General features: G+C 39.9%; 1 protein-coding gene across 6 annotated transcripts in view; it reads right to left on the reverse strand.

Annotated features, from left to right (window-relative positions):
* CDH8 (cadherin 8) overlaps positions 1-20,239 on the reverse strand; it is a 303,401-nt gene that overhangs the window by 28,198 nt on the left and 254,964 nt on the right. For all 6 annotated transcript variants that reach the window (XR_014792854.1, XM_084860691.1, XM_084860690.1 and 3 more), the window contains one exon: positions 12,799-12,916. Coding sequence is in view for 5 of the 6 variants with exons in the window: in XM_084860691.1 (XP_084716817.1) it covers positions 12,799-12,916 (118 nt within the window). In the remaining variant the exon portion in view is untranslated. The remainder of the gene's footprint in view (positions 1-12,798; positions 12,917-20,239) is intronic.

Genomic DNA, 20,239 nt, shown 5'->3' on the forward strand with positions numbered 1-20,239 from the left:
TGTGTTCTTTTTGCCGGTACCCCTCTGTATCTTGGCAGATGGAAATCCTAGACAGAGAGAGTGCTTTGTCAGGTGCACACACTGACAATAGATTGCTGTCGGCTTTGTTCTTAAAGTGTCTTTATGCAAGCCAAGGGGAAGGTTGAAGAAGCTGTCCACACACCATAGCGGGTTCTATGTTGAACAATATTGAGTCTCCAATGTTTTCTCCTGGCAAAACCCATAATATCAAGGGAATTTATCCTGGAGAAAGCCTTTGGCATCATTGCTTTTTAAGGTATATCTTGGGTTCTCTCATAGTGGGAGTGATGGGGCCATAGGGAGTGGGCAGAGTTTTTGGTGCTAAGACAGTCAATAAATGATAGCATAATCACAGAAGCTTCATGTCATATATTATTAGAATTCACTGAAAACTATAGCTTCATAAGAGGATTCTTCTATTAAAAAAAAACACGCAAGTTGAATACTTTTGCTGTATGCAAATACTTTTGCTGTATGCAAATTCCTATAGTGTAGATGAGGCCATCATTTTCCAAAGGTCCTCAAAGACAAACGTACCCTAGAAATACAATTAGACCCCAGAAATCCTAAATCCTGATTTTGTCTTCTTGTTGGACCTGCAGTGTGGCTGTTAGTAGACTGAGTTTCCCATGGATTGTGATGTGCAAAGAGATTTGGGTAAGTGTCTCTAAGTCCAATTTAGCTGAATATTTAAATAACGTTTTACCATAGCCTGTTTGGATGATGGATGAATGGAAGTAACCAGCTCTAGATTTATTAAAAGTTTACTTGGACCACCTTTAGACCAGGTCATGAGCATATGTGGACCAATTCACTTAAAACAATGACCTCTGGAATCAGAGTTAATGCCAAGATACTAGACAGAATGATCTGTGGATACTCTCCTGCACAACACCCCTGTCCTTCACCCACCAGATGCCAGAAATACCCTGCCCCTTCCCCAGTGTGACATCCCCAGACATTGCTACCTATCTCCTGGACTGAAAAACCACCCTTTGTTATAACCACTGGTCTGATCTTGGAACTAAAGTTATTTATTTGATCATGAATTCTTAATTCTATCCAAAAACAAACTAAACTCACAATCTAAATTTTAAAAACGTATTTCTATTGATTTCATAAAGAGAGAGAGAGAGAGAGAGAGAGAGAGAGAGAGAGAGAGAGAGAGAGAGAGAGATCAATGATATCAATGATGAGAGAAAATCATTGATTGCCTCTTATACATCCCAACTGGCAATCAAGCTCCAAACCCAGGCATGTACCCTGTCTGGGAGTCAAACTGTGATGTCCTAGTTCATAAATGAATGCTCAACCACTGAGCCATGATGGCTGGGCTAAACTCACAATCTAAAAAACAATCACACTCATCTTAGAAAGGAAAAAGAATAGAGTTTGAGTTCAGATGCAGCTTTTAGAATGTTTGTTTTGTGTGTTGTCGTGTTCTTTTTTTTTTTTTTCCTTAAAAACTGATTTATGGTAATTGAGTTGTGCAGGCACTGAAGTGTTTGTGGATGTTTCAAAATGACCTGCTTTTCATGAACATCAAATTCTTGATCTATTTTCAGGAGAAAAAAAAGGATTGATAGCTGCTATCAAATTTGATAGCAGATTCTAGATATATATAAAAAAGTCTTCTTGCTGTAAAATTTTAGCTGCCTGTCACTTACATTATATTATGTCACAGCTCACAATGACATATTGCAATGTAATGCAATGTAAGTCACATAATAGACAACTACAATTCATAACTTTCTGAACTGAGAGAGTCATTCTTTACTGAGCAGCTTCCCCAGGGAAATAAAGGAATTCCTCTGCTTGAGGTCATTCCCAGCATTGATGTGACTGGCCTGTTTGTAGCTCATCTCATTCTGTCCATTCTCTATGTTTCCAACCCGCCTTCCTTCTACAACTAGCCTTCCTCCACTTCTTCTGATTGGGATAAAACTGTCAATCACATGGCTTGCCTCCATTGAGAGGACCATTTTATATTAACTGTGACAGACACCTCTACGCATCAACATGTGTCTTGTTTCTGCAAAACTGTATTCAAGCTCTACTTGGAGAGATCCTTCTGATAAATCAAAACTGAATCCAGTAATTAAATATCTTCCCAACATCCTTATATGTCATGTTCTTAATGGAAGCTTGAAGACATAAACAAGGCTTGCAAATCCTCAACAAATGGAACCACAAGTCCTATGTTCATTGAGTTTTTTTGGCGTGTAAGAATAATTTGTTTATTTTATATGTCCAGAATTCTGCTCAAATATACTAAGAAAGATAACCTATAATATTGTAGAAACATGCCCTTTAAAAAAACACATATGTTTTGATTGATTTCAGAGACAGGAAGGGATAGTGGGAGAGAGAGAGAAACATCAATGCATCAATGCGGAGAGATTCATTGATCAGCTGTCTCCTGCACGCCCTTTACTGGGGATTGATCCTGCAATCCAGACCTGTGTCCTGATTGGGAATTGAATAGTGACCACCTGGCTCACGATCTATTTGTAGCCACACTAGCTGGGATAAAAGCATATTTTTTAATATTACCAAATATTTTAATTTGGATGAGATTTTGGCACGATAATATCTAGTGTTCTGATCCCTCCCATAGGAATTATTTCCTTCAAAGATTGATAAAGAAGACAAAGTACATAGTGTGTCCTGTAACTTCCAGGTACTGCCTCTGGCATGCATCCTACCTTCTCGCCTTTGTTCATCACAGCAATTTTGTTTTCACATTGTCAAACACACTCTGTCCTAGACAGTTCAAAGCCTTGCCCAAAGTCACATCTTTATTAATCAGTGGGTGCAGGACTTGTCTGATTTCAAAGTCTGGGATTTTTCTCCGAATACCTCATGTTTGCCCACTCACTATGTCAGAATAGACGAGTTCTTATATCCCCAGCATGAACTCATTCATTTTGTACAAGAGGAAACTGAAGTCCAAGGGGAAGTCAATCACAGCATGACCTTGATGGAATTAGCAATGAATGTCTGGCCAAGGGAAAGCGTGAAACTTGGGGAAGGATGATTACACTCAGCATACCAGATACAGTATCACCTTCTTTCCCCAGACTGCCCTAAGATAAACAGCCTTCAAAAAGGCTGAGAATGTTATACTCAAGCAATAAAGGAAGAAAATTCTAGTAGGCAATCTTCTAGGATGAAAGCAAGGCAATGAGTATCCCAGAAAGGTCCAAGGACATCAATTACTACCTTCATCTGTAAAAGGACACCAGCACATTCATTCTGGTGGCACCTTAGACAACACTGAGAATAGAAATAGAATAGAAAACACTGAGAAAATGAACCCGCTGTCATGTCCAGACATCAGCATTCTCTATTTGCCAGGGACCCTCGGCAAACATTATACATTGAAAGTTAGCTAAAACCTGTTCCTTGACAGGTATCAGAGCCAAGGAAGCTTAGGGAATGGAAACAACATGAACTGTGTATAGTGAGACTTGAATAAAAATAATAATGGATCACCAGCCGCAGGTGCTGGGCAGTGCGAAAGCCCCAATGACTGAAATGTCTATGAATCTCTGTGAATCTAGACCTGTATTCAGAAATATGTTGAAGTGTATGGTTCAACATAGTTCGTCTAGCTTGGTTGGTATGGCTCAATTGGTTGAGTGTTGTCTTATGCACCAGGATGTAACCAATTCAATTCCCAGTCACGGCATGTGTCAAGGTTACAGGATCAATTCCCCAGTTGGGGCCATGCAGGAAGCAGCCAATAGATGATTCTCTATCATCATTGATGTTTCTATTTCTCTCTCCCTCTCCCTTGCTCTCTCCAAAATCAATAAAAATATATTAAAACTAGAGGCCTGAGGCATGAATAAGTGTATGGGTGGGGTCCCTAGGCCTGGACAGCAATCAAGGCCTATCAGAGAGCCAGCCAGCCAGGGGAAGGGACCTCAGGAAATTGGCCAGCCAGGGGGAAGGGCCTCAGGAAATTGGCCAGCCAGGGGGAGGGGCCTCAGGAGGTTGGCTGGCAGGGAGTGTGGGGCCATGGCAATTTGGCTGGCTGGTCCCCAGATGGGGGCCCATTAGGGGGCTGGCTGGAGGAAGAGACTGCGGGAGATTGACTGTGGGAGCATACTGACCACCCGAGGGCAGCTCCTGCATTGAGCATCTGCCCCCTGATGGTCAGTGTGTATCATAGTGACTGGTTGACCAGTCATTCTGGACATTCCACTGTTCAGTTGCTGAGCTTTTATAGATAGATAGATAGATAGATAGATAGATAGATAGATAGATAATTTGAAAAAACACGGTTTGTCTAAGCTCAGGCATAATGAGGACACCGATCTGAAACTCACACAAAGACTTTGTTGGCCATGACGCAATGTATATCACCACCCAGACCAGCCAAATGCTTTGTCAGAGCAGGAGCTATGAAACCCATGCAAGCCAGCTCTTTACACAGGACCAGTTTCACAAGCAAGGTCCAAGAGGAAACTGTTGCTAACAGTGTAGATGCCAGAATATATAATCATTCCAAAAATCATAGTTCTTTGCAGGCCAGCTTGTGAAGTTCTCCACTGTATAACCGAAACCCATTCTAAATTATAGCACTCTTCTTTGCAAATTCAAATTAGAACTGAGTCCCAGGAGAATAAAAATACACTGTACATGAGGGTATATATGTACACTGTCTGTTTGATTCACTGTTTTATTCCCAGTGTTCAGGGTATTGCCTGTCACATGATAGACACTATAAAAATATAGATGAGGAATGGTTGAATAGAGATACAACGTGTTACTAATAACCTCAAAGGACAGTGGAGGAGACATTCCTTGTGTCACGTGCCTGAATTAGCAGGTAGCATACTGTCCTGCAGGGCAAAGCAAAGCAAACAAATTAAACAGCATCTGATCAGCACTCTCCTGCTCTGCTCACCGATGAGGGGAACCTGACTTACTTTGAATGACAGTCAATTAGCTAGGTTGAAAAGGGTGGTAGAGGAGGATGTATATTCTAGACAAAGGAAGAGGAGGGGAGATTTAAAAAGCATTATTGGGTCCGGCTGGTGTGGGTCAGTGGTTGAGCATCAACCCATGAACCAGGAAGTCATGGTTCAGTACCCGGTTTGGGACACATGTCCAGGTTCAAACACCAGTAGGGGGCATGCAGGAGGCAGTTAGTCAATGATTCTCTGTCATCACTGAGGTTTCTATCTCTTTCTCCCTTTTCCTTCCTCTCATTATCATTGGTTTTGCATGTTCAAGCCAGAGGTTGCATAAGGAGCATATAAGAGGCTAACGAGGTATAAGGGAGAGAGTGATGGAAAATAATTTTGGGGAGAGAGACAGGCATCATCATTGCCCTTTTTAAAGTACATTGGCACTGGCTGCTTGTTTGTTTTTAATCTGTTTGAAATTCTGTATTCAGCATCGATGATCTTCATAACATGGCTATTTACCATGAGCAACTAGATCCTATCATTTTATCAACCCTTCAATATCCCATTTGTCAATAGACAGAAAGCTGAATGCAATAGGATCTAGATACAGAAAACCTCGTCTTATGGAACCTGTAATTTTTAGACACTATTTTACTCTTTGATCATACGATAATGAAGGTTACAATAAAAGAATGACTTAGATACACAGGTACTCTTCCTTCTCCTGTCTCCTTTCTCAGTGATTGGAGGCATATTCAATCATCACCCACTCAGGTAAGGCACCCAAGGAGCATATTGTTGGTTATTGCCCAAATGCCTTGTTTTAGATTCCTTATTACTATTTTTGTTTATTGAATTGGGTAGATGAGAGAGATTCTGAAGGCTCACAAAACTGTAGAAGAAAGATAAGGAGAGAGGAAAGAAACTAACATTTATTGGGTACCTTCAACTTACTAGAAACTGAGCTTAGCACGTGTTTATTTTTTAACTTCAATTAATCTTTTCTTATTAAAAACAACAGTATTTCTATTTTACAGATAAAGAGTCAAGATTATTCAGTTGTGTGTGCAAGCTCTCATAGATCATAATCAGAAGAGCGAGGACTCAAATCGAAATATTGCTACCGATGTAATCTGTGCAGTCCTCTATTGCATAGAGTTCTCTTTTATCACTCATTCTAATTCATCCCAAGTCAACCTTTTAAAATATATATATATATATATTTCAGGGATATATATATATATATATATATATATATATATATATATATATATTTCAGGGGGAGAGAGATAGAAGCATAGCCCCTACTGGGATCGAGCCCACAACTTAGGCATGTGACCTGACCAAGAATCAAATCATGACCTCTTGGTTCATAAGTTGATGCTCAACTACTGAGTCACACCCAGCTGAGCTGTAAAGGAAATTCTTAACTTCTGAAGGTACTCTTGAACTATCACTTTAAAAAGAATAAGACAGATACAGAAACTATTCAAAATAACAAGACTTTTGCAAAAAACAAAGAAAATCTGGTGTTCTGGACCAAACTGTACCATCAGAGGCAACTTGGGAAGGAGAAATAAAGATCTGTTATATGTTTTTATTAGCTTGCATGTCGTCCTTAATTACAATTTAGATGACAAAATGAAACATAAATGGTTTTTTATCAACAGAACATCGCTGGAAGCATAAACAATAAATTATGAATTACTGAAGCAGAAACTTTTTTGGACTGTGGATGCACAGTGCTATTCTGCATATTCAGGATCCCAGGTGGGTCTCCTGCTTCATGCACATGAATATTACCTCTTAGGATTCAACCTTGAGATCAAGCGCCTTGCTTCATATTCGTAAGTGCTGACACCTTAGATAAAAAAGGCCTCTGGTCACTGTTTGGTGCTTTGTATGGTGTGTGAAAAAGCCCACATGTGAGCAGAGTAGACGGCGTCAGCATGACTAGAAACATACATACATAGGTGTTCATTATCACAGGCATGCAAGCACACCGTGTTCACTTGTTGCTTGGGTATGGTTGCCTGGGAAACCCAGCAATAACGAATCTGCTTAGCTGAAGGATGGAGGCTTTTGTAAAGGCCACTGGGGGAAAGAAATGCTCTTTCAGCAAGTCCTCTGTTTGCTCCAAAGCACCCTGAGTGATGAGAGAACTCAAGGAGGTCCGAAGTGGCCAGAGAGAGGGCTAGGGGCTTACCAAGGTGGCCCTTTCAGCTTCAGTTCAGCCCAGATGGGGCACAGCTGGCTTTAGGTGAACACGAGAGGGACTCTGCCTATACCCCTACATGTTGAGCACGGGAGAGGTGCGCCTGAGGCTCAACCTGAGAGAGATGGAAGACGGAGGGGGCCAACTCCGGCTGGGTTGGAATCAGGGAAGCCCACCTGCATTACCAGGCAGCAAGTTTTAGTTTTGTGACAAGAGAACTCTGACATAAGCTGACATGATTCAAAAGAGCAAAGAAAGACCTGTCTAATTTCTCAGCTTATGCAAAAGAATTCCCACAGAGTATGTGTGTTGGAAGGTTGATATGCTAGAATGGAAAGTAACCTTAACCATGGGAAGTGGGGGTTAGCCCTGGTGTGAAGCAAGCCAAGCTTCATTTTGGCAAAGGAGAAAAAGAGAAAAAGAAAAAGCTTTCGTATTCAATCAGACCCAGAAACCCTGCAGCTATTTCCGTGACTGGCAAATATTGTCATTATTTCCCCACCTTCTCTTCCTCTTCCTTTTTTGTTTTTCCTTTTATCTTTCTATGATGAAACCCTTATGACGGCAGCACATCACTAAGCAGATTTCTTGCAATGCAACCTAGTGAGGACCTGAGTTTTCACTATCACCAGTGAGCCCACTTTCAGGGCATCCCAATGTCAATGGTGTTACAGCTGCCAAGAGACCTGGTTGTGGATAATAAGCTAGAGAAGATGGGCCATAGAATGGGAATCTAGGAATGAATGGTTTCATACCATGAACATCGTGTCCCATTTACTGATGTGTGCTCTTCTATATGCCAGGCATTGTGCTGAGGGCTATCTGAGCCCTGGGTTATGCATGCCCATGGCAGCATAGGCATACCCATGCATACCTAGGGGGCAGATTGGCATTGTTAGTACAGATGAGGAAACTGAGGCTTAAAATAACTCGCCTGTAGCCAGTGCTCTTACAAGGATGCTTCCAGAGGATAAAAAGACATAAAACACATATTTCTTGAAGTTGGCCAATCGGTTGAAATAGGAATCCTACAAAATCAAGCATGAATTGTATCTTCAAAAGGTGATCATATTATGGACATTGAGACAATCCAAGGTGTGTTTATTCCAATGCTCTGATCAACATTTATATTATTCAGACCAATGGCCATGATTACCTTTATAGTGAAATGTTTATCAATAGAATTTTGAAGAAGAAGAAGAAGAAGAAGAAGAAGAAGAAGAAGAAGAAGAAGAAGAAGAAGAAGAAGAAGAAGAGGAGGAGGAGGAGGAGGAGGAGGAGGAGGAGAAGGAGGAGGAGGAAACAGCCATTGAGAAGAGAGAAAAAAATTACTGTCATCAAGCACTCTAGTCCCCCTGCTGTTCTTTCTTAAGCCTAACCACCTATAATAAAGGCCAAGTACAACATCTACTTCTTTTCTTCCCATAGGTCCCTCCTTAGCAAGCAGAGCTTTCTCTACGTACCTGATTCAAATACTTCAGTATAAAACATGAAGACTCTACTTTCATTACTGCTTTCTGGCAATTCCAGTCAAGTCTTTTACCTACAATGTGCAGGATGGATAAGATCAGGTTTCTGCAGACCTCAAATTTTCAGCAAGATATTCCTGGGAAAATGTAAATGGTCCTGGAACTGCCCAGTGCGTTATATTTAATTGTTGACTATCTTCCATTTTCATGGTTGGAATGGGAACAAATTCTGAAATGTGGTCAGCAAAATTCCTTTTGTTTATATATACTCCCAACTGGAGAACGGATTTTGGGGTCATCTAACTTAGACAATTCAGGCGATATGATGGTTTGGTATGTACATGTAATAGAAATGACTCAACACATTTTGATCTTTGCTTTCACCTTTATTCCTATTAAAGGCTGCTTTCCTGTTCTGGCAGATATATGATTCTCATAAATTCAGAAAGAGAATTCTATGTGAAATCACTCAACTGTGTAGGAGATAAGAGACAGCTAATTTCTATCTCATTTCATCTTTGATTCTGAATTAGTCGGCTGAAAATTGCAGTAGGACCAATCTAGATGAGAGAAGGAGATCACAGTGGCTTCAAGTTAAAAGACACAGCTGTGAGTTTCTTAGAAAATTCCAAGTACTGCAACCATTTCCTTTAAAGATCTCATTTAAAAGGGGGGCCGCCACCCATCAATGATGAATTTGAAAACTTTGACTATCGCAAAATCTTAACCTTCATCAAGTGGGAAGGGTCTTGTAAATTATGATGTGCTCAATAGAGAAACATCAGCTATTGGTCACTTTAAAGTCTATCATGAAAAGAATAATTCTCACCATATTATACCATTTGATTCCTGCCATGTTTTAAACAGAAAATATGCCATAGTTTTAACATAAATAATGTCTATTATTTGGACTTTTGGTTGATTTTGTGTGTGTGTGTTCTCCCATCATTAATAACAAGGAATGAGTAATAAGTTCACAAGCTATCTATTTAGCTATGTGTCTCCAACATTTTAAATCTGACAATTTCTTTCTATTACTTTGTTTCTACATGTTAAGAAGAGACGGATTGCTTTTCTATTTCACAGTAACTATTCAGATACCAAGAAGAGTGGTCTATGGAGAAAAATTTATGAATTTCTAGTACAGAAAAATGGAGATATTCCAGAGACCTGTGGGTTCATAGCTTATTCTATGGAGATGTTACATATTTGGATCCTAAATCCATAATCGCAGTGAACATATGTCCCGGTTTCTACAAGATAGTCCTGGTTTATGGTTTTTACAGGCACTAATATAAATGCAAATAGCAACCCCTTTCACTTAAAAAAAAAGTCCCAGTTGAAATAATAACTTATATGGCCATTCTTTGCAAAATAAATAAACAATTTAAAAGACACAATTGTGGCACAAAGAGTGTTCTTTCTGTCCTGAGTAATTTTGCAGTAGCTGACATCATTTCCCCCCAATTATTTCACACACACACACACACACACACACACACCTCTGTAGTTTCCATTTTCTAGTTTCAAAATAAAACAGATAATCCATATGCCTTTAAATATTCTATTTCAGGGTTTGTTGATATGTCTGATGGAACTAAACTATGGGTATCTAAGTATAAAATCTTTTACTTCTACTAGTTCAAAAAATTAGAGAAAACATATGACATTCATTCATGGTAGGACTGAGGTATCCTCTTTCAAAGGTTTAGGGGATAATGAATACAGTACAAATCTATGCTTTCACGGATACTCAATAACAACCTCTCATCCATTCAAATATCTATTTAGTGCCTTCCATGGGCCCTACCTATAATGGGCATGTCTCTTGAAAGTACATGAAGCACAGAAAACTTCAGAAACTCAGAACCTTTGAGATAAAAAACAAAAAACAACAACAAAACAACAACAAAATTCTCCACAGGGAATTTTTTAATGTAGGACATTTTCTATGCAAAATTAATGGCTGGTACCTATTAGCTCACAATCAAAGTAAGTATGGAGTTCTAGCTGGTTTGCTTAGTGGTTAGAGTCAGCCTGGGACTAAAGGGTCCCAGGTTGGATTTTGGTCAGGGCCACATGCCTCAGTTGCAGGCTCAATCCCCAGCTTGGTTAGGGTGAGCGCAGGAGGCAAGAAATCCATGCCTCTCTCTCACATTGATGTTTCCCTCTCTCTGTCTCTCTTCCTCCCACCTTTCTACCTTCTCTAAAAACCAATGGAACACACTGCGAAAGCTCAGAGGGAAAGCAGGGAAGGGTGGGTGGGAAGAGACCAACCAATGAACTTGTATGCATATATGCATAACCCAGGGACACAGACAATAGGGTGGTGAAGGCCTGGTATGGGGGGAGGGGGTGGATTAGAAGGGATCAGTGGGGGGGAAAGAGGGACATATGTAATACTTTCAACAATAAAGATTAAAAAATAAAAATAAATCAATGGAAAAAACATCCTTGGGTGAGGATTAACAAAACAAACAAACTAAATAAGCATGGGTCCTTGGGCATAGACTTCCACCTCCGTTTGAAATTTCTGAGGGGATTTTCATGTTAGCCATATTTACATGGCTTCCAGAAAAAAAGAAGTCTTGGCAGTATTAACTAAAAAACAAAGGTGATGTACTTGGACTGGAGTTCTTAATTAGGGTAGTCCAACAAATGAGTGCTCTGTGACTGAGGAGAAAGCAGGATTTCGTGTCTGTAGAGTTTAGAATCATGGAAGCCAGATAAATGAGTAATAACTTTATAATGACTTCCTCATTTCCTTGTCTGTGATGCGCCCACATTTATCAAAGCGTGCCCAATGATAGCAATATGTTCAAAAATAAGGCCATACTATATTTAACAGGAGCCTAAAATGTTATTTTCTTTCATAAAGGAACTGTGCCAACATTCACTACCTCCTTGAAATAGGGACCTAGTGGATAATCCAAAAGATTGCCATGAACCAAATTTTACTCTTCTGATTGAGCACAGCTTTTACATAGACCATTCATAAATCTAAACAACAGCCTATCGTTAAGTCAGAAGACAGCCTGAGACAATACATTTATTTTGTTACTTATTCTAGAAGAGCTGAAATTTAGACTTAAACACATCCAAGTCAAAAGAAGCAGTTAAAAACTGCTTGTTAAATAGACAGCGGCTAGGGCAACAAAAATGTACAGAAAAATAGACTTTTTCTCCAGTACCCACCTGGCACCATATATAGTTACGACAATATTATTGATTTCATTCTCTATGCTGTACTTTACATCCCTGTGCGTATTTGCTAACTGCAAGTCAGTACCTCTCAATCCCTCCACCTTTCCCACCCCATCCCCCAAACCGCCTCCCCTCAGAGACTTTTTATAGTGATCTATGACCTTTATATGTAACAGGCAATCGTTAAGGGAAACACTTAATCCAAACTTGGTTCTCAGCAACTAATGACACACAGAGTGTCCCCCAAAAATGTATACATATTTTAACAGCTGCTAGCTCCATTTTGAAAATGAAGTACATTTTAATAAACACTGTCTTTATCATTATTCAAAGTGGGCATTTTTGGGGGGGGACATCCTATCCATTAAATGTCTTCTGTCAGTGAAAGACTTATAAATAAAATCGGATCATATTAGCTCCAAAATAACACTGATAAGGAGTGTCATTCAAGCAGGATTTTCTGTTGTAATTTCTATTATCAACATTGGTATACAGGTTTAAAACAAATGCCTCTAATGTGTACTCACAAACCAGGCACCATTGGAATAATAGACTTTCCCTAAAGCTTTTGTAAGAAACGATGGTATATTTCTTTCTGATGTGAGTGTATATAGTATGTTCAATTACATCTTAACAACTGAAAAGTATATGCCAGATCCTCCCCTAACACTCATGTCAGTATCTCAAAATTCCTGGAACTTCCATAAGGGTTAAAACTTACAGTGCATTTTCAAAAAGAAAGTGATTGAGGTATAAGCTGGGATGAAATTAACATGCACATGAATAATTTGCTTATCTACTGTTTCAATATTGGAAAGAGGAAGTGATGTAATTACCATGCCATGAGGCTAATAAGCTGGAGTTTTGACTGCTCAAAACTTACTGTATTGATATGTTCAGTCATAGTATGAACTCACACCTTATTTTCCAAGTTATAGGGCACCTCCTTCCGAAATGCTAATATATTTACCTTCATTTTTCTTGATGGTAAAATTCGGGTTGTTGACCATTTCTGGAAGAAGACTGTATAAGAAATAATGTCCGTTTTTGGGATCGTCTTTGTCCATGGCACTCACCGTTTGAATGACCTGAAACATAAAAGCTGACGTCAGCATTTCTGATGACATCGGTGCTTTTCTGATGACATAGATGGTTTGAACCACCTTTAATCCTTTTCAATTTTCTAAATGGTCATGGATGGCTTGAGCCAAGAATAAGGAAAAACACTCATCACTTTAAAACCTCAGCTTTGATGAGTTGATGAAAATTGAGGTCATTACCTTTGTGTCCATTGGGTGTCTGGGGCTGGAAATAGCATAGTTAAGGGTATTTGCAAATTTCCATTGGGCAGTTATATGTTTCTTTCCAATCTGAGAATATACAGGCATCTAGAATGAGATTTGGAATTGTCACAGCGATTGTAGTGTGGCCTTTGAGATGACGGTCTTGGAAGTAAAGGTCTTACATATTTTTTAAATTTCTTTATTGATTAAGGTATTACATATGTGTCTTTATCCCCCCATTGTCCCCCACCCCCACGCCTCCTCTCATGCCCTCACCTCCCTGTTGTCTGTATCCATTCGTTAGGCTTATATGCATGCATACAAGTCCTTTGGTTGATCTCTCCCTCTTACCCCCACCCTCCCCTGCCTTCCTTCTGAGGACTTAAATCTTGAATCCTCACAATGCTTCTTTAATATTTCTCATCAGGTTGCATGTGTTTGCCAACTAGAATGTTCCTTGGCACAAATGTCATTGCAACAAAGCTTTCTGAAGACTTGCATCTGTTCTCACCCAACAATGAATACTGTTGTCAAAGCCAGTGGCTAAGACATGCAAACAGCGCTTGGGAGTGTGTCCTGAGATGAATAAATTACAGGGATTAGAAGAATTACCACTACACAGAGAACTGTTTGCACAGATACGCGGACTCGGGTGCCGCTTGAATGTGCTCATTGCATTTGCAAAGCTGCATTAACTTTGGGTGAAGTTATTTCTCGGGATGTCAGAGAATTAGCTTAATAATCCTCATTTATGGTTCTGTGATATTAATCACTTCGATCGGAAACCCTGGGCAAACGCTACTGTAGAAAACAAATGGTAGCTTATGCTTCATGATGAATAACTACAACACTGTTTCTACAAGGGATGACTGTGCAGCATGACTGTCAAGATATCAGATTCGCCATCCAACATTTAACAGGGAAATGTTCTCACGTGGATGAAGTTTAGAGACCGCAATGATGATGCTTAAAATGTTATGTCTGTTAGAACAATCACACCCCATTCAACTCTGCCAATGTCACTAACGAGGGAAAAAAATAGATGGCTTCTTTTTAAGAAAGTCACATCGTTGCCTTGGAACTTCTCATCTAGACCAGAGGTTGGCAAACTGCCGCTCTGTTGACTAATGAGTTTGCAGACCACTGACCTAGACTCCCGATTCCAATAATTACAGGCTGTTGTTGTTCCTTGTGATTAAGCCCCTATCCCTGTGGTCTGCAAACTCATTAGTCAACAGAGCAGCAAACCGCGGCTCACAAGCTGCATGTGGCTCGTGAGCAGCAGTTTGCAGACCACTAATCTAGACAATTTGAGAAGCACACTTCAATTTGAGAAGCACACTTTCAGATCACTCTTAGCAGCTGCAGAAATTTGCATTGTGTGTGGCGCATGCTATGTGAAAAGCAATGCAGTACGGTTATCTGAGGCATAAGTGAAATAATCTCTCTATTCTACTTCTCTATTATTAAAATGGAACATATCTGACTTGGTAGATGTTTTACTTCTGTTAAGGACCTCATGCAATGTCAATAACAACCAAAAGTAGCCCAAGATCTAACTCAGGTTTCAGAAAGAGACACAGTCATTAAGGACATGGACTCTGAAATAAAGCCGTTTTGATAGAAGTCATCATTTCGCCTTTTGCTCATTGCCTGACACCAAACTCTGAGACTCAGTTTTTCTGCTTTCCTAAATGAAAAATCTGCTAGGGTTGCTTTGATTACTGATGTGAATTCCTGTCAGATGCTCAATGAAATTTAGTCACCATCATTATTATTGTTTTTGATTTTAGGGTCACTATTGGTTTTTGAATGGCATAGCACCTTGATAAGTGTTATCTAAGGAGGTCCCCAATCTCATCATACTAGAAGAAAATGCCATATGTCTGCTATATATAGTTGCCTAGCACCATGGTTGGCAAACTCATTCATCCACAGAGCCAAATATCAACAATACAACGATTGAAATTTCTTTTGAGAGCCAATTTTTTAATACTTAAACTTCTTCTAATGCCACTTCTTCAAAATAGACTTGCCCAGGCCATGGTATTTTGTGGAAGAGCCACACTCAAGGGGCCAAAGAGCCGCATGTGGCTCTAGAGCCGCAGTTTGCCGACCATGGGCCTAGCACATTGACATGTGTGGAGACATGCCCTGGGATTCATTCCACTTTTATAAAAATGAACAAATAAAAGGTACCAGGGGAGAAGCTGTGAAACACTCGTAACTATTTTTTTAATTGATTTTTTACAGAGAGGAAGAGAGAGGAATAGAGAGTTACAAACATCAATGAGAGAGAAACATCGACCAGCTGCCTCCTGCACACCCCCCACTGGGGATCTGCTGGCAACCAGGGTACATGCCCTCCACTGGAATCAAACCTGGGACCCTTCAGTCCTCAGGCTGATGCTCTATCCACTGAGCCAAACTGGCTAAAGCCACAGGTAACTCTTTTGGGGACAGCCTGCATATGCAAATATTGATCAGGAGAATGTGACAAGAGCCTTCTTTTAGGCAGCAGAGCGGGAAGGAGTTACTGGTGAGCAGGTGTGGCATCCCTTTACCCAATTTTGCTTCCAAAGGACTTCTATTCCTGGCTGCACTTTCCGAAGAAGCAACTCTGAAGCATGTGAGCACATATGAAGAATACAGGCAAATAGCCCTGGCTGGTGTGGCTCAGTTGGTTGGATGTCGTCCCATGGACTAAAAGGTTGCTGGTTTGAGTCCCAGTCAGGACACATGCCTAGGTTGAGGGCTCAATCCCTGGTAGGAGGCATGTAGGGGGCATGCAGGAGGCAGCCAATCAATGTTCCCCTCCCATCAATGTTTCTCTCTCTCTCCCCCCACTCCCTTCTCTCTCTTAAAATCAATAAAAATCATTTTTTTTAAAGAATAAAAGCAAATAGAAGATTTCTTGAAAATCTATGGTGGAAATCATTCATAAATAAATGATTCTAATAATATAGTTAGTAGGTAGAGCTGCTATAGATAATACCTTTCTTAATGATTATAAGTAATCTATATGAAAAAGACTCATACATGCTGGCTAGTACAGCTACAGAAGCTATTTGATTAAGCCACCACTTCCCAAACAATAAAAAACATAATAATTTAGCTTACCTCAAATAAAGGAGCATAATTGCCTATTATACCACATCTCAGAAGTTTGGTACAAACATTACACCTGCAATGGACATGTTTTTCCCACCCTTTATTTAAGCCAAGAATTCTGTGCACCTTTTTAAAGCCTACTCAACCACAAAGCATCAGGGCGGGATCTAGAAGTCTGTATCCTAGACATTCTTCTAGGAAGGACTGTGCTTCTGCTGCATGCATAGGTCTCAGAACTGTTTTGAGCACAGGGAGGGGGTTGGGGTTGAGAGCTCCCGCATTATTATTCATCAGGAGCCTTTGCATTGTCAACCTCACACCACGCTCAGCGCAGAATGTGCTGCGGGAAAAGGGATGAAACAGTAAATCTGTAAATCAACTTCCGAAGAGCCTGTGAACTGGAAATGGCTAACTCTTTGGCTGGAACCATTTTTGACACCTCGTTTTATTTTCATGCAGATGGCCACTGTCTGGTCATTTTATCCCTGAGTAGACGCCTGGTAGGACTTTCTGCCATTAAAATGCATTAGGTGCCCATCTTAAAAAGGCCAAGATTTTCAGTGATGTAAGAACATCTGAATACAGTCAGCTTTAATCAATAGAAGAAAAAGAACAGGTTTATGCAAGGAAGTGTCCCTCCACACAAGATATTTTTACAGGCACACAGAAGAGATGGCAAAGAAAGGCCGCACACATTTCCCGGGGAGAGCTATCGATACTATGACATCAATTAATCCTATATAATAAAAAGCTAATATGCAAATTATTCCCTCTACAGGTGTGTGTGTGGGGTTTGGGCCAGCTGGCCAACTGCCCACAGCCCCTCCCCCTAGCTTGCCCCACCCCTAATCACCCCCCCTCTCACTCGGATCAGAGTGGGCTGGCCGGTCCCCCCCCCCCCCATGCATGAATTTGTGCACTGGGCCTCTAGTTTATAAATAATTGGACAGGTATTTCATGAAAATGACAAAAACAATTCTGAAGAGTACACAGGTTTTTTAGAGTACATGTAAAGCATGTAGTTAAAATATTCTTCTTTCCACCAATAAAGTTAGAATGCAATTGAAAAATCTAATGTTTAGTAACTTGTTGTGGGATAATTTAAAAGGAAGCTGAAAGCTCATATACCTCTCTGTCAGAAAACCTAAGTATACATGGATGCTGGGAAAAGGAAGTGAATTCCAGGGCCCCGCTTGGGTTTCTATGGCAGCAGACGGCTCTGTTTGTCTGAGACTACTGATTTGAAATAACCTTTCGAAGGCATGACACAGAAAACAATGAGGATCATGGGGCCATATCATAATTCAGACTCTGTTTTTAAAAAAAAACCAAAAAACTATTCATTGTTTATCAATAACACTAAGCCTAAGTTTGATACTTATTAGCAGAATTTATTAAACTTTAGACTATTTTATATTTTCTAAAAAATATTTAATAGTGGTCAGAGTGGCTCAGTGGTTGAGCGTTGACCTATGAACCAGTAGGTTTTGGTTCAATTCCTGGTCAGGGCACATGCCAGGGTTTTGGGCTCCATCCCCAGTGTGGAGCGTGCAGGAGGCAGCCAATCAATGATTCTCTCTCGTTATTGATGTTTCTATCTATCGCCCCTTCTCCCATTCCTCTCTGAAATCAATAAAAATATATTACAAAATATTTAATAGCTGTAGGCCATTACTGTCAGTAACTTTTTAAAAGGCAAATAGTCAGCAAACAAATACATTTATGATTATCTGCTCTTTTAACAACAAAAAACTATCATGGGATCTATTAGAATATCTCCTATCAGTTCCTGTCTATACTATTCATTGATTTGTTTTGTTCTGAGGCGATGAGTTTCTATTTTGTTTTGTTTGTTTCTCCCTCTCTGCAATTGCAAAAGTGTCTGGCTATTTTTCCATTTATTTTTATTTTTTTTATTTTTTTTTTTTAGGGACAGTAGAAGAGAGAGGGAAAGACAGAGAGAAACATCAATGTGAGAGAAACACATGGATTGGTTGCCTCTTACATGCACATGCGCCCAGACCAGGGCCCTGGCGGGGAAGAGCCGATAACTAAGGTACCTGCCTGGAATTGAGCCCCGGACCCTTTGCTCCACAGGCTGACACTCTATCCACTGAGCCAAATCAGCTAGGGCAGCAGTCACTTTCTTAGGTAAAACTTAACTTTCTCTTTCTTATGAGATTTTTCTGTAGTGATTTGGAAGGTGGTGGGAAGGGGGTGAAGGAGAGAAGAGGAAGTCAAAGGTGGTGCAGAACAGACAGCAGTGATTTTAGGTTTTCTACTGCATTTCTGCCAATCATTTATTTCTGATTATCAATATGAACTTTCCTGAAATGTTAAGTTCTATTTCTTTTTCTTTTTATTGATTTCATAGAAAAATGGAAAAAGAGAGATAAAAACATTAATGATGACAGAGAATCAATGATAGGCTACCTCCTGAGCACTCCCTACTAGGGATCGAATCCCCAGATAGGGAATTTCACCATGACCTCCTGGTTCAGCAGTCAACGCTCAACTACTGAACCATGCATTCAATTATGCATACAAGATAAACCAGTTATAACACTGATGTTAAATTTACAAAAAGGAGAAAATAATGGGAATGTGAGAAATTATACTAAAATTCACACAATAGCCCAATTATTCTAAATTATTTCAATACTGTATAATCTAGTGCATATTAGCATCATTCATATCCATTTAATATATAGGGCCTGGATTTTTAAAAATATAATTGGGATAGTAGTCTGGTCTTTACCAAGACTAATTTTTCTACCAAAAGTGTTTCCCCATGTCCCATTTTTTTTCTGCATGAATAAATTATTTGCCTTTACAAAGCATTAGATGGCCACTCAGAGCATGTATCTGAGAGGTCTGGCCCAGAGACAACACAGCAGGGGAATGGATGGAGATGAGGCTGTATGTGAGTCGTCCAAACACGCAATGAAGCCCCCAGTCCTATGGGGGACATCCGGGCCTTTCTTGCATAAACTCACTGTAGCCCTTCCAACATTCTCTGCCGCTTCAGTTTCTTCTCACTCTCCCCTTCTTTACTAAAACTAAGTTGAGATCAAATGATACAGAGAAAGGGCTCCAGGAAAATGTGTTTATACAAAATTTAGATTTTCCAGCTCCTCCTGCCCTGTATTTTATTTTGTTGGACCCTGAATATTTTATGTATATTGTATACACCTCTGAAATGATCATTTTTTTCCTAAATCGCTCTACCACTCGCTTTGCTTTGAAAACCTCATTAGTAGGATAAAGCCCACAGTTATTAACACAGCTTTGAAGTCTCAACTGCCTCTTCACTCTTATCTTCTCTCTATCTTCTACTTTGTTACCTTGCAGCAATATTTCCCGATGCCTCCTGTACATTATAAACATCACTTCCTCCACTGAAACTGTATCCTGTTGTTTACTTTCCTGGAGCAGGATTTTCCCAACTGAGTTCCATTTACCACTAGTTCTATGGTTTTCTCTGAAGGAAATTTGAAAGATTTTTATAATCAGATCTCTTTGCTAGATGCCAATAGTCCTTTGGTGACTCTGATGTATTTATAAATGCAAAGGAATCTTATGGCTAAACAAAACCAACAAAGATAATAGTAATTAATTTTGTTTAACACAGTGGTTCCCAAACTTATTAGGTCAAACACACACACACACACACACACACACACACACACACATGCACACCACATCACACCATATATTGACATTCTATACCCTACAAGTGTTTCTCAGGCACTCAATTTAGGAAACACTATCATCACCCTGCCTGTGTGACTCAGTGGTTGTGCATCGACCTATGAACCAAGAGGTCATGTTTTGATTCCAGGTCAAGGCATATGCCTGGGTTGCAGGTTCGGTCCCCAGTAGAGGGTGTGCAGGATGCAGCCGATCAATGATTCTCTCCCATCATTGTTATTTCTGTCTCTCCCTTTCTCTTTCTCTCTAAATCAATGAATATATATATATTTATTTATTTATTAACAGAAACACTATCATCTAAAA

This window comes from Pipistrellus hanaki (genome assembly GCF_964339955.1).
Source record: "Pipistrellus hanaki genome assembly, chromosome: 15".
Taxonomy (NCBI): domain Eukaryota; kingdom Metazoa; phylum Chordata; class Mammalia; order Chiroptera; family Vespertilionidae; genus Pipistrellus; species Pipistrellus hanaki.